Source organism: Eumetopias jubatus, unplaced genomic scaffold, assembly GCF_037043125.1.
Source record: "Eumetopias jubatus isolate StellerSeaLion01/CBP00866 unplaced genomic scaffold, mEumJub1_p1.0 scaffold_7, whole genome shotgun sequence".
Taxonomy (NCBI): domain Eukaryota; kingdom Metazoa; phylum Chordata; class Mammalia; order Carnivora; family Otariidae; genus Eumetopias; species Eumetopias jubatus.
This window is the reverse complement of record NW_028274813.1, coordinates 75,648,369-75,663,537: the sequence shown is the minus strand read 5'-3', so window position 1 is coordinate 75,663,537 and position 15,169 is coordinate 75,648,369. Positions and strand designations below refer to the sequence as shown.

General features: G+C 37.6%; 1 protein-coding gene and 1 non-coding gene across 4 annotated transcripts in view; one reads left to right on the top strand and one right to left on the bottom strand.

The window, feature by feature from the left end:
* The window catches only part of SLC12A6 (solute carrier family 12 member 6), an 85,673-nt gene that overhangs the window by 57,646 nt on the left and 12,858 nt on the right, over positions 1–15,169 (bottom strand). The window contains exon 1 of one of the 3 annotated variants that reach the window (XM_028119476.2): positions 11,314–11,617. The exons of the other annotated variants lie outside the window; for them this stretch is intronic. Coding sequence (XP_027975277.1) covers positions 11,314–11,437 — 124 coding nt within the window. The 5' untranslated portion in view covers positions 11,438–11,617. Of the gene's footprint in view, positions 1–11,313; positions 11,618–15,169 lie in introns of those variants that run through there. 3 annotated transcript variants of the gene reach the window in all.
* Positions 13,572–13,678, top strand: LOC114221478 (U6 spliceosomal RNA). Its single transcript, XR_003611739.1, has one exon. It is a non-coding gene; the product is annotated as a U6 spliceosomal RNA (small nuclear RNA).

Here is a 15,169-nt window from a genome sequence, read left to right as displayed (position 1 = left end):
TGGGCTCTAGACAGAAGAAATGGAAGGAGACACTAGGCCAAACAGGCAGATCTGCCACCAATGCTGGGTGCTCATCAAAAAATATCCTTCAAATTCTGATGCATATGCCAAGTGTAAGCATTAGATTAATAGAGAACCTTGAGAAAACCAATGCTGTCTAGTAGAGTGGTGCCAAGCAAGAGAAATGTTCTTAGAAGGCCCCTTTTTTTGTTTGGGCTTCAGATTTGTATAAGAAAATGACATAAATTATGTTCTGAACTCATTTGAGTAACTCAGTTATGTTGAAACTCTTCATATAGGAGTAAATCCACCAGAAGTTGAAGAACTCATCTTTGAAGAGAGGTGTGATTTTAACAAATAATCAGTAAAACTTGGGTAACAACAAGCATAATAGCAGAAAGCAGATTTAGTAAAAGCCCATGGTATAATATAAAGATGGTTTCTTTGGCCAAATCCATGTAGAAGAGGGCAGAACTTACATAGTTAATAAAATAGAAAAAAATCTCACCAAGAAATAATCCTTACTTAGGATTTGGGGATTGTTGCAAACATTCAAGAAGACTGTTGATACCTTATATCCTTCTTTGGCATTGTGGATGACCCAAATTATTTTTCATGAACTGCAGAAAAATATATTTCATGTTTCCTTCACTTTATATATTTCTATATTTCCCTCTCACCCTCCCTCCCTTCCTTCCAAGAGTTGGACACTCAACTGACTGAGCCACCCAGGTTTCCTTCACTTTAAAAGATGGTTTTGGAAGAAGAGGCCTAACCACCATATAGACCACCTCCTTAATAAGGAGGGTAGGAAATTGACCTGAATACCCAAATTCTAAGGAGCTAAACTTTGTATTATATGGACTAAGAGCATAGAATAAACATTTCTGATATTTTAAGAACCTATATTGATTTCATGTCATGGTCAAAGGTTAATTGCTTAAATTTAACATTTTCTAAAGTTTCAAACATAAAGTTAAAATGGAAACAACTGCTGTAAATGTATATTTAAATTTTAAAAAGCATTTTTAGTGTGTATGTGAATATACACATGCACACAAACAGGTTTTATTAATAAATGTGTCATGATCTTCCATAATTTAAAAAATACATAAATGTAACCTTACAGTATATAACCTTTTGAGACTGGCTTCTTTCATTGAGCATAAAGCCTTGGAGACTCATGCAAGTTTTGGATGTATTAGTACTTAGTTCCTTTATTTAAAAACTTTTAGAGATATGATTTACGTATCATATAATTCACCCATTAAGTGTTCAATTCAATGTTGAATATATTTGCTTTGTTGTGCAACTGTCATCACAATCTAATTTTACATTTTGGTCCCCATACCCATTAGCAGTCAATCTCCTTCTCACTCCCCCACCTTACCCAGTCCAAAGCAACAACTAACTTTCCATTTCCTAAATTTGCCTATTCTGGACATCTCATATAAATGGAATTATATAATATGTGGTCTTTTGTGACTGGCTTCTTTCACTTCACATAATGTTTTCAAGGTTCATCCATATTGTAGGATATAGCAGTATTTCACCTGATTTTTATTGCCAAATAATATTCCATTATGTGGACATACCACATTTCACTTATATATTCATCAATTAGTAGACATTTGAATTATTTCTATCTCTTTTTGGCTATTGTGAATAACGCTGCTATGAACATTCCCATACAAGTTTTTATGTGGACATATATTCTCATTTCTTTTGGGTATATATCTAGGAATAGAATCACTGGGCCACATGGTAACTCTAGTTCTATTTCTAACTTTCTGAGGAACTGCCAATCTATTTTCCCAAGTGGTTACACCATTTTATGTTCCCACCATAAGTATATGAGTGCTTCAATCTTTCCACACCCTTGTCAACACTTGTTATTGTCCATCTTTTTATTAGAGCCATCCTCATGGATGTGAAGTGGTATCTCACTGTGGTTTTGATGTCCATTTCCCTAACAACTAATGATGCTGAACAGCTTTATATGTGCTTATTGGCACTTTTTTTCTCTACTCATCTCCATCTGGAAAGCTTTTGCCTCTTTTTCCTCCCATAAATTTGAGGTTTTGCTTTGACTCATTTAGTACTTCTACATCATAATTACTACTGAATTGTTCCCTGAAGTATGTCCCTTTGGTTAGCATTTACACAACACATTCCCAGGAGAGTCTGTCATCTCCTACTATTTCTATTCCTTTCCCCCCCTGTGATCTCTCTTCCACCCCATTTCTTTGGTGAAAAACCTTTCTTAAATATTCTCAGAATACTTAAGGGGTTAAGTGGTAACACATTCTCTAAATTTTTGCATATTATGTAACATGCATCCCCCCCTTGTAGTGGAGATATCTTCACTATAAATAAGGTCTTTTTCTCTTGGTAATCTGTGGATACTCTTCCACTGTCTCCTAGTTTACAGATTAGAATTATGATGCCAGCCTGACATTTTATAGATATATCATGTTTTATCTGGGAGCCTCCAAGATGAATCCTTACAGTTCAAAAAACTTACCAGAATAACTCTAGGTTTGAGTTTTTCATCACTGATCTTCCCTGGAACTTCTTTCTGCACACTGAAGTCTTTAGCTCAGGAAATTTTTTCTATTTGTTTAATTACTGCTGCTTCTCCATTTGTTTCTTTTTCTGGAACTTATATTAGCCAGATCGGGTGACCTGAATCTACACTCCCAGTCTCTTTTTTTCAGTCTTTTTGGAATTTTGGCTCTGTGCTTTGAAATATTTCTTCCACTAGATCTGCCAAGTCAGTAAATGATCACATTCATTCATTCCTTTATTCAATAACTATGCACTGCATGCTATGTGCTAAGACAGTGTTCTAGGTGTTGGGTGTTGACAACAGATTGGTAGTGTGTATAGGAGAAAAAGTTCCTGCACTTACAGTGCTGACATTTTAGTGGAGATAGTATATTAAAAAAAAAGTGTTTATACATGGATTGTCAGTCAGATGGTAGTAAGTATTTAGCTGGGAATCATATTTCTTGCTCTATAAAGTCTTTTTTTGTACTTCAACTTCCTTAAATATTCCTATTATTTATTATTTTCATATTCAAGTTACTGTCTCCTTCAGCATTTCTATTTAGCTAGTCTACCACATTGTTTCTTCTAAGTGATCTTTCTCTTTCTGGTTGCCTGGCTTCCCTACATGGGTTCTTTTCCTTTATTACCTCAGAGGGGCTTAGGTTTCGTTGTCAAAGGACCACAAGTGAGTGGTAGCAGTCTCCAGAGAATGGACAGACAAAGCCGGCGCAATGCCCGTAGGTGGGCAGTCCAGCAGGCAAGCTGACCGCCTTGTGCAGGCCCACAAGGAAGCCTCCCAGCACTCAGGTCTCCTTACATCTCCCAGCCTCAGACACAAAGAGGTATCAGTCCCCTGGCTCTTTCCCTTTCTTCTCTCCTCGAAGAGTCCATGGATCTCTACCAAGCCAAGCTCTTTCCTGGATCTGCCATTGTTATCCTCACCCCAAGGCTCTTGTCCAGCCCCTGAGGAACAAGTCCTGTGCCATCTTTCCCTGACAGATCTCCCAGAGCCCAGGCCTCACTTGCACCTAACTGTTCACTGGATCCAGGGGCCATTTGGCTCAAATAAGGCAGATACAGGCTGGAATCAGGAACAGAGGGATAGTGAGATTTCACCTTCCCAGAACCTGCTCTGAAAAGCATGTTCTGTTTACAGACTAATACTAAAAACATTCAAATCCTGGCAAATAGTTCAAAAATTTAAAAAGCCTCTGTTAAGTCCAAATATCTGTGAGTTCTACCATTTTCAACTACTGCCCTTAATGTTAAGCTCTGAGAAATAAGGAAGATCTTAATGTTACTTGGACTTAAAGGATATCGACTAGATGGATGAATAATCGTAATATAACTATGTTACATAAAAGAAGTCAGACAAAAGAGAGTACATTCTCTATTATTCTATTCATATAGAATTCTAGGAAAATGCAAACTAATGTACAGTGACAGAAAGCAGATCAATGGTTGCCTGGAGACCAGGGAATTAGGTGAGTGGGTTACAAAAGGGTACAAGGTAACTTTTGGAGGCAATGAAAATGTTCATTATCTTGATTATGATAACTGTTTCAGGAGTATATACAGATGTGAAAACTCATCAAAATGTACACTTTAAATATATGCAATCTATTTTATATCAATTATACTTCAATAAAACTTTAAAAGAAATATTGGGGCGCCTGGGTGGCTCAGATGGTTAAGCGTCTGCCTTCGGCTCAGGTCATGATCCCAGGGTCCTGGGATCGAGTCCCGCATTGGGCTCCCTGCTCAGCGGGGAGCCTGCTTCTCCCTCTGCTTCTCTCTCTCTCTCTCTCTGTCTCTCATGAATAAATAAATAAAATCTTTAAAAAAAAAAAATCTACCACCAATCTTTAAAAAAAAAAAAAAAGAAATATTGGTTGGGGAAAATATTTGCAATTTAAATCACAAAGAGCTAATATCCCTAAATACAAGGAACATCTAAAGAAAAACACCAACAGGTTTTAAGAGATATGAACAGAAAGTCACTGAGCTTTTGTATGAAATTTTCCATAATAAAATAATTATCAAAAAAATATTAAAACACTATCCCTAGCCCTCATAATTCACAATATGGATATGAATATAATTACAAGCCACTGCAAGTTCAGACCATACTGCAAAATATATGTACTGATAGATATGGATTGATGCAATAATCAAAGTGGGGGTAGAGGATTAGGCAAGTCATCTTGGTCTTCAGATGATGTGAGTCTGTACAATTTTTTGTGGTACACAGGAAGTAGGCAGAAGAGGAAAGAGTTCAAGGAAAAATATATGAACAAAGGCAATGTGATTGCGGGGGAAATAAAGACAGCTTTTGTAAAGGACTCTTACTATAGGTTCACCATTCTTAATACAACCATTGAAATCTCCTGTCACCAAAAAGCTAGATGTTGCAGTGGAAGGAACCCACAGGAAAGGAAAGGAAAGGAAAGGAAAGGAAAGGAAAGGAAAGGAAAGGAAAGGAAAGGAAAGGAAACCTAATTAATTCACTATGTGAGGGTATGGAATGGATCAAAATAATTTACACTATTTATGCAACCATATTCAATCTTGACCATGTATATTAGCATTTTTCTCTAAACAGACTTGTGGTTTTACTTAGCTTCATTCTAAGAATAAGATCCATGAAAATATAACTTTTTCTAATACACTAAAATAAACATCTCTTTCATACATCCAGTAGTATATATATTCTTAAAAGTTATAGTAAGAGGGTGCCTGGGTGGCTCAGGTCATGATCTCCTGGTCCTGGGATCGAGTCCCGCATCGGGCTCCCTGCCTATCCGGGAGTCTGCTTCTCCCTCTCGCTCTTTTTCTCCCCCTGCTTGTGTTCTCATTGTCTCTCTCTCTCAAATAAATAAAAAATCTTGTTTTTAAAAAAAGGTTATATTAAGATTCTTTCACTTACTCCATATGCCCATCATTAACACTCAGTCTTTAATGAAGCCTCTATTCCTATCTCACTGAGAAGTATACATCTTCCTAGGAATTACAGAAGCAGAGGGCTAGTAAAGGATTGTCAGAGTTAACCAGGTTCATTGCTTGTTCAGATTTCTCAATTTTTAGCATCATCTGAAAGAGTATTTTGCATGTGGAAATATTCTACACCAAATTTTTAAAAATCTAACACATGAAAGATAGAAGCAGCAATTAACTTCCAATTAATTTTGAGAAATACAAAAAACAAAAGAAATAGAACCTAAGAAGAATTACTAACTACTGAGACACCAGAGCAATAAATAATTGTGTGACTATTTAAAGTAGAGGGACGGTGTGGTGTGGTGAAAAGAAAAAAGGCTTTCGAGTCACAGAGACCCTTGTCTGAGTTCCGTGTCTATCACTTATACAGCCTATCTAATTTCTTGGCACCTAACTTTCCTCATCTCTGCAATGGGGATAATGGTCACCTGTCCTGGTTGTTGTGAGGATTAAATAAACCAATATTTGTAACGTGCCTGGCACACCCCAGGTACTCAACAATTATGACTATAATGTTGATGACATTTTGTAATGTAAAGTCATTTCCTCTTTCCACCTGGCAAAACCAAGACATGCTAAATTCTTTAAAGCTTATCAGCTTACAATCTATTCTGTAACTTATGCCAAATGTCTAAATTCAGTCTGAAATGTGAAACTGTATTTTGCAATATGCTACAACTACACTTAATATTTTTATAACCCTAAACTAAATGTTGCTTTGAGTAGAGAATATCAGAATATTAAGCAGTATGCATGTATATATATATTTTGGAGAAATTTTATCTTTATAGCATTAAATGAGTTCTAATCTGGTATGTCCCCTATGCGGCAAAAGTAGATGATACACAGAGGGCTGGACACAAAGCAAGGAAAATTGGGCAAAGATTCTAGAAAAAAAAAAGATTCTAAAGAGTACTGAAATTCAGGGAGGTGTTCTTTCTGACAATGATGGAATATTAGGGGCTGGGAAGGGAGGCAGAAAAACATGTCTCACTGAGTTATATTGAAGGAAAACTCTTGACTCTCATTTTAAAACAGCAGATCTGAATTTTTGTTAGCTGGGTTGGTAAAAACCCCACTGAATAGTTAAAAGGGCACACACACAAAAAAACTTTTACATCTTTACTACAGAAAATATATTTTTTAAGTTTTTATATTTTTAATTTAATTTTTAAAAGATTTTAGTTATTTATTTGACAGAGAGAGACACAGTGATAGAGGGAATACAAGCACGGGTGTGGGAGAGGGAGAAGCAGGCTTCCCGCCGAGCAGGGAGCCCGATGTGGGGCTCGATCCCAGGCCCTGGGATCATGACCTGAGCCAAAGGCAGACACTTAACGACTGAGCCACCCAGGCGCCCCTGATTTTTTAATTTTAAGTAGACTCCACACTCACCATGTGGCTTGAACTCACAACCCTGAAATCAAGTCACACACTCTACCAGCTGAGCCAGCCAAGAGCTCCCTGAAAAGATTTTTTTTTTTTTAATCAATACCAAGAAACTCTTTTGTCTACTTCAACCTATTTCAATGTTAGTCAGTAAAAGAAAGTCGTCCTATCACTTTCTTTAGAACATAAGCTTCATGGGTAACAAGCAGAACTAATAGCAGTTTAACAGCTTGTGGATTTTTAATAAAACTAAAACTCTATTTAACACAAAATCTCTCTCATAGTATGTTCTCATACCATTTGGATTACTTGACAGCTAATGTCTGGAGATGCTGTTCAATACCAATACAGGTTTCTTTCTTTTGTTACAGGTCTGTTTCTGAAAATTTCATTAGAATCCTATTTCCAAGGAAGGGTAAATCTTCCAATCTGCTATCTGTATCAAGTGAAGGTAAATCCAGCAGCTGAAATCTGCCTAATCCATAGACACTATAAGAAGATCTGAGGGTTAGGGAGATGTGGAATAATTATTCCAGAGAAATACTTTAACAAACTCAATAAATATTTAAATAAATGAAAGAATGAAACATTTATACCTGATTAAGTAAATGCAATAAACAGTAACATTCAGTTGCACTGTTCCTATAAAACCCATCACAGATTTGGTAACAAATCAATTCCTGGGGGACACATGAACATCAAGATACAAAGTAACTTACTCTTAAAAAAACTATGACGTGGCATCAGGGTGTGATGGGAAGCACATAAAATTTAGAAGTCTGAACACTGGCTCTGCTTTACTCACCTTGTAGCCCTAGGCAAGTACTTACTGACCATAGCCTTGGTTTCTTTATCTCTAAAAAGGCATTAAACACCCACTATTCCACAGTGAAAAGAAGATGAAATTGATAATCCTTCATTAGGTAGCCTTATCTCTTAGCTCTCTTCACCATATGTCCAATGTGCTAACTACCTTAAATTTTTATTTCCCACATGCGCTGTACCTTCTTCTCATATCTCCTATTGTTTTACTATTACTTATAATCTTTTCCAGATTTCCCTTCAAGAATCAGGTATATCCCAACCTCTAAGATACCTGTCTAGGGTCCCCTCTAGGTAATATTATTCTCTCCATCACCTGTTACCCAAAGCTGTTTCTTTTTGTTCTTATTAAACCACTAATCCCAATAGATAAAAGGCAGCTCTTATTTTTGCTGTGTCACACATGTGTTAAGTGCTTTATATTCATTTTCCCGTGTAATTCACAACCACCATGTAAAGTAGGTACTGTTATTCTTTTTATCAACGAGTAAAGTAAGGTTAGAGAAGTTAAATAACTTGCCCAAAGTCACTCAAGTAATAATTAATACAAATTATCACTACTCTTAATTAGTAATAATTAGTAAGACTGGGATTCAAAGCCAGGTCCCTGGCTCCAAAGCCATTCTGCTGCCTTTGGTGGGGAACTTATACTTTCTGTGCCTTTGTAGCCTTAAGAAAAAAGTCCAAAACCTGGCATGACATTTGCACTGAATGTGTGTTTAGTGAACTTAAAAGAGAGAGAAAAAGTCTATTCACTGAATAGCCTCTTATGTGCAATTCACCTGGATTTGGAGATACACAAATGATTTGATAAGGTCTCTATCCTCAAGGACCGACAGTGAGTCGGGTGGGGGAAGAGAGACAAGTTAACAGATGACTGCAATACAGATGTGTTTCATAGGATCTCCATGGACAGGCTGCTGGGAAAACATAGGATGGGGCACCTAAACTGGACGGGGAAGGAGGAAAACAGTCAAGAAAGATGTTAAGAGGGGCACCTGGGTGGCTCAGTCCTTAAGCGTCTGCCTTCAGCTCAGGTCATGCACGATCCCAGGGTTCTGGGATCGAGCCCTGATCGAGCCCTGCATTGGGCTCCCTGCTCAGTGGGAAGCCTGCTTCTCCCTCTCCCTCTACTGCTCCCTCTGCTTGTGCGCTTGCACTCGCGTGCTCATTCTCTCAAATAAATAAAGTTAAAAAAAAAAAGGGGGTGTTAGGAAGTCTGAGTTGCTGCTTTTCCCTTCAAAACTAATTAAGCAGGGTTCTACTAGATTGACATTCTAGTAGTTAGCCTGGCAGGGATTAATGTACTTCTTAAAATTAGTTTAGATTGTCTATATTCGTATTTCTATTTTATCTCAAATTACCTGTCTAGTTCAAATAAATATCACCTTTGAGAGAACACATTTTAAAGAAGGCTTTGCTTTCTAAATATGTTCCATTTATATGACAGTATGTAGGGCGCCTGGGTGGCTCAGTCGTTAAGCGTCTGCCTTCAGCTCAGGTCATGATCCCAGGGTCCTGGGATCGAGCCCCACATCGGACTCCCTGCTCTGCGGGAAGCCTGGTTCTCCCTCTCCCACTCCCCCTGCTTGTGTTCCTGCTCTTGCTATGTCTCTGTCAAATAAATAAATAAAATCTTTAAAAAAAAAATCATATATATGACAGTACGTATTTTTCTCTCCTCACAGATACAGACAGAAAAACATGAAAAAAAGCAACTGGTTACAAAACAGGCTAGTGTTAGAAGTGCTTGCCACAAAACCACAATCAATTTAGATTTTTAACTCAGAAGAAGAGGGGGCTAAAACTTACTACGTTTTAAGCAACTGCTCCCAAAATAACATCTATCCTCAAAAATGTCATAATCCTAAAAAACAAACAAAAAACTTTTTAAGTTTTCCCCATGTTTCCCTCCTTCCCCTCTAATTTAACCCTACAATAAAGAAGATACGATTTAGATAATATATTCCCATCAGTTGTTCACTTACCAAACAACAGTTCATTCAAGTGGACACTTTTGGGCTCTCATGGAAAACGCCAAAATAAAAAGCCTTATTAAATTCAAGTTAGATTATATCTGTCACTTCTTTGCCCAAAGCAATAACTATGGAAGAACATAAATTAAGCCTAGCATGTCACTTACTACAAAGTTGGCTACTATCAAAAATTTTTTACAGCTTTTCTAGGTAGTTGCTAATAGATTAAATGACTTCAACAGTGTTGCAATGTGAGGAAAGCAGATTTCACCAAACATGATGGGACCAGTAAAGATGAAATAATAAAACAGAGCAGAGGTGGTAATGAAATAAAAAACCAATGACAAGTGAAATGAGGTACAGATAGACTTCACTTGTTTGCACTGTGTGAAATTAAGACAATAGTAAAGCCAAAGTCTAAAGGGATTAAAATCTAAGGGCAGCAAACATAAGCAACTAAGAAAGTATTAACTTCAAACACACACAATCAGGAAAATAAAACCTTAACTTCCTTGAGCTAAAGTTGTGGAGAACTAGGTTCAAGTTCAAAGTAGGCTAAACACTTCAATTTATCACCCTTGACTATTCAGCAAAATGAAAATAACCTGGCAAAGACTTTCCATAAAAATCATATCTCCCCCTGGTAAATTCTCTCACTAGAAGAAAAAAATAAAAGGAATTTTTTTTTGTAGTCTTTGTAAGTTAGAGATTCTTAAAAATTCATAAAGACAAGAGACAGTAAACAGCAGTTTACAGAAAGTAATTATGTGTTACCAGCTATAAAGAAAAGTTAGAGTCATGGAATTAAAAGCAATTTTGAGAGATTATTCTCTTAGCCTATATTCATATACTAGAGAAGTTTTTTGACAATTTATGAAACTTATAGACTTGAAAAATAAAGGGCTTCAAACTACATCTATATTTAATGCAATATTAACTAACATTTTAATTGCATATTTAAAAATTCAAAACCACAATTCCCCCAGCAAGTGTAACTGTTACCATTTAGAGAAAATAATAGGGATAATCACATTCATCAAACTTACTAAACCCGATGCTATGCTAGTCATCAAAATGATCTACCGTACTTCTTTCATTAAAGAGTTCTTAGACCATTCGCTACTGAATTAATGTTTAACTGGTAAACTGAGGCAAAATACTGAATAACCTGAGAAGTCACAAGTGCAGCGTCTACTGTACAAAACTACTGAACCATACTCTTCCCCTTTATGTACTTTTCCAGATATAATTTAAACTGTCCCAGCAAAAGGTGCAGTTTAAATTCCACGTAAATTGACTTTTACTGTGCCTTTCTTTTCGCTTGAAAACTTTTCACATATTGCCACTGATTCAATTTCACCTGTAGGTAATGAACACAGAACTCATTGTGGGGAAAACAAACCAGAATGTGAAAGGAGAGAAGTTATCAGATATACGAGGGAGTGAAACAGTTGACTGAAAAAGACTTTAACCACAATACTTTCTCTCCATCCTTAAGGAGGTATTTTTAATATTTTAGTTACCATTTCTTTCACAAAAGACCCCATAGGTTCTAAAAGCTCCTAAATTGAGTACTCACCTAGTTCATCCGAATGCTGAATCAGGGCTTTTATTTCTGCTAAGCTGGGCTGTCCCTCTTTGGAGACCGAAGCTGCTGCCCCCTCCTCTGGGTCCTCTACCTTTGTCACCGTAAAGTGTGGCATTGTTATAGTTAGGAATCCTTTGCTCTCGCTGTATTTAAACTTCCTTCCAGTCTACTTTCCCTGACTACCTCTTCCTTGCTGTGCCCCTTTCAGACTCAAATCACTGCCTACGGGAGACCGAGGCTGGGAATAGGGAAGTACTTTCTGTTCACGTGACCTACAGCCCCAAGGGAGTGGAACGCTGGAAGACACGCCTTCCACTGTGTTTATCATTCACTCAAAAGGAGTAAGCACTCCACCCCTTGCTTATGGTTGTTAAGCTCAAGAATCCCAAGAACTGTTTAGGCAGCTTTCCCAGAACTGCCAAAAGCTGAGAGTGGGCAGAATTCATGAACTACCGCCCACTGTGTACTCACCCACTCATTTCCTTCACTTAAGTTATTTCCAACCCTACATGCACGTCATGATCTCAACCTCTGCCCTCATATTTCACACGAGAAAGATTAGGGAACAGTTCATTGTACAAACTTTTCTTTTAAAGAAAAACTGGCACTACATCAATTTAGAAAATGAAAGAAATTTATTTGTAAACTTCTGTTGTTGCTTTAAAGTATATGAAAAATAGTAATTATTGTTCAGATGAGAACACTAATTCCACAAGTATTCAATGAACGTCTACGTATTTTACACAAGGCATAGTTCTAGACACTGTAGTGAATGCTACGAATCCAAGAAGAGACAGTAATATTTCCAAAAGTCCAAGTTTTAAAAGAGCAAAATATTTTTATAAAGAGTTCAGACTTTAAATTATAGAGTTTAAACATCGTGTTTTAAAGAAAGAAAATTCAAGAAAATCTCACTGCTTAAGAGTTGTATTGTTCCCTCAACACATTTAACATATTTACTTCTTGGTGTGTTTTATCAGATAACTGTATCAAGTGCTCAGTTGATAACTTTAACTACAGAGTTTGAGGCCCTATCTCTGAACTTAGATAAGGGAGTTAGTAAATTGAGCCCTGTGTTAACTTCCATGTTGATGATGTAATATAAGAGCTTTGTTGTTAGTTAACACCTGACATGTAAGACTGCACTAAATTTAACAGAAGGAATGATGGTTTACAATCCTCATTTATTCCTATACTATTTCTAAAAGAAAAGAAAGCCAATAGTTGTTGAAGACCTACTTTGTACTCTGCACTGCACTAGGAACTTTTCATTATGGTCTCATTTAATCAGCACAGAAACATTAGGCTAAGGAACTTGCTCAAAGTCACAGAGTTATAAATAGCGAAGCCCAACCTAAAAACCTGTAGTACCCTTGTTAGTAGGTGGCACAGAAGTTTCAAAGAAAGAAAACTCAGACACCCCCAACTTTAATTTCATGGGTTCCTGTATAGCACTGATTTGTAATCTTGGCTGCACACTGTAGTGAACTGGGGAGATTTTAAAACTACTGATGTCTGGGTCCTATCCCAGATATTCTGATTTAATTGCTCTGGAGTAGAGCCTGGGCAATAACACTTTTTAAAGGCTCCCCTACCTCCCAGATGGTTCTAACAAGCAGCCAAGGTTGCAAATTACTAAGGGGAAAGAGAAAAGTTTATCACCTAAGAAATCTTTGTAACTATTTTTATCTTTGTAACTATTTTATCTTTGAAATGAACTAAGTCAGGTGAGGTGTGCCCTTAGTGATTTTTCCATACTTAACAACTCAGGTAGCTACTCTAATTTATTCAAAGGAACTTAACTACCAAATTGTCAGAGATTTCAATATCATATTCTGGGTTCCAAGTTCTTTTTTTTTTTAATTTTTTAATTTATTTGACAGAGAGAGAGACAGCTGAGAGAGAGAACACAAGCAGGGGGAGTGGGAGAGGGAGAAGCAGGCTTCCCGCCGAGCAGGGAGCCCAATGCGGGGCCTGATCCCAGGACCCTGGGACCATGACCTGAGCCAAAGGCAGACACCCAACCACTGAGCCACCCAGGCACCCCTGGGTTCCAAGTTCTTTAATACTTCTGTGCCACGGGATATTTCCAATAGGATCTTGCCTTTCATATTTATTTAATAAAGAGACTTGAACTATGGCTAATCATCTACAGTTGATGGACACGAACAATGACTTAATTATAAATCTGTGTATAAGCCTATGTACAAGTGTTATCCTGTCACTTCTCCCCTCTAAAACAATTCCTCGTGCTCGCTTCGGCAGCACATATACTAAAATTGGAACAATACAGAGAAGATTAGCATGGCCCCTGCACAAGGATGACACGCAAATTCGTGAAGCGTTCCATATTTTTTGGACTCTGAAAAACAAACTGAGGGTTCTAGAGGGGAGGAGGTAGGGGGATGGGTTAGCCTGGTGATGGGTATTAAAGAGGGCACGTTCTGCGTGGAGCACTGGGTGTTATGCACAAACAATGAATCATGGAACACTACACCAAAACAAATGATGTGATGTATGGTGATTAACATAACAATAAAAAAATTAAAAAAAAATCCTCAAACTAAAGAAGTAGGAAGGTAACACATTCCTGTTAATCTTTGACAGGAGAATTTATTTACCAACTTGATGCTTTGATAGCACAGTGCCCAGCAATTTTAAAATAGTTCTCTTTTAGGGTGGACTGTAGATAAAAGTGCAGGAGCATAAAAAATTGAAGGCAAGTTTAAAGTAATACAGAAAAAGTTTGGGGGAGGACTGGTAAAGCTGAGGTGAGTGCTGTGTGGGGAGTGATTAGATAGAGAAGGTAGAATGTAAGAAACAGGGGTGCCTGGATGGCACAGTTGGTTAAGCATCTACTCTTGGTTTCAGCTCAGGTCTGATCTCAGGATCCTGAGATCAAGTGCCCCCTTACCCCTCTGAGCAACGTGCTCAGTGTGGAGTCCGCCTGGGTTTCTCTCCCTCTCCCTTTGCTTCCTCCCTCCCCCGTGCTCTCTCTCGCTTTCTCTCTCAAATAAATCCTTTTTAAAAATTAGAAATAGCTATTTAAAGTACAATAAACTATGACAATGGGGGCACCTGGCTGGCTCAGTTGGTAGAGCATGCGATTCTTGATCTAGCAGTTGTAAGCTGGAGCCCCACATTTGGTGTAGAGATTACTTAGATAGATGGACAGATATGTGTTAGGAAAAGTAGAGTAAAATGTTAATCATAGACTCTGGTGGGTGTATAGGTGTTCACTATAGAAGTCTTTCAACTTTCCATATGTTTGAAAATTCTCATAATAAAATGTTGGGAAAAAATACAACTGACACCATTATGAAAATGAACACACAAGTCAGAGACTGGGGGGAAATACTCCTAAAACATGTACTTGACAAAGGACTTGTATCTTGAATATATAAAAATCCTCTACAACTCAATAATTAAAAGACCAAAAACTCAGTAAAAAGTGGGGAAAAAAATGGGGCATCTGGGTGGCTCAGTTGGTTAAGTAACTGGCTTTGGTTCGGGTCATGATCCCGGGGTCCTGGGATCGAGCCCCACATTGGGCTCCCTGCTCAGTGGGGAGCCTGCTTCTCCCTCTGCCTCTGCCTGCCACTCCGCCTGCTTGTGCTCTCTCTCTCTATCAAATAAATAAATAAAAATCTCAAAAAAAAGTGGAAAAAAAGATTTAACTAGACAATTCATAAAGGAAGTTATATAAATGGCTAATAAGCACTTGAAAAAGTGTTCAACATTGCAGGCTTTCAGGGAAATGCAAATTAAAATCATCATTAAAACTGTTGGCAAGGATGGATGCCTGGGTGGCTCAGTCGGTTAAGCATCCACCTTCAGCTCAGGTCAT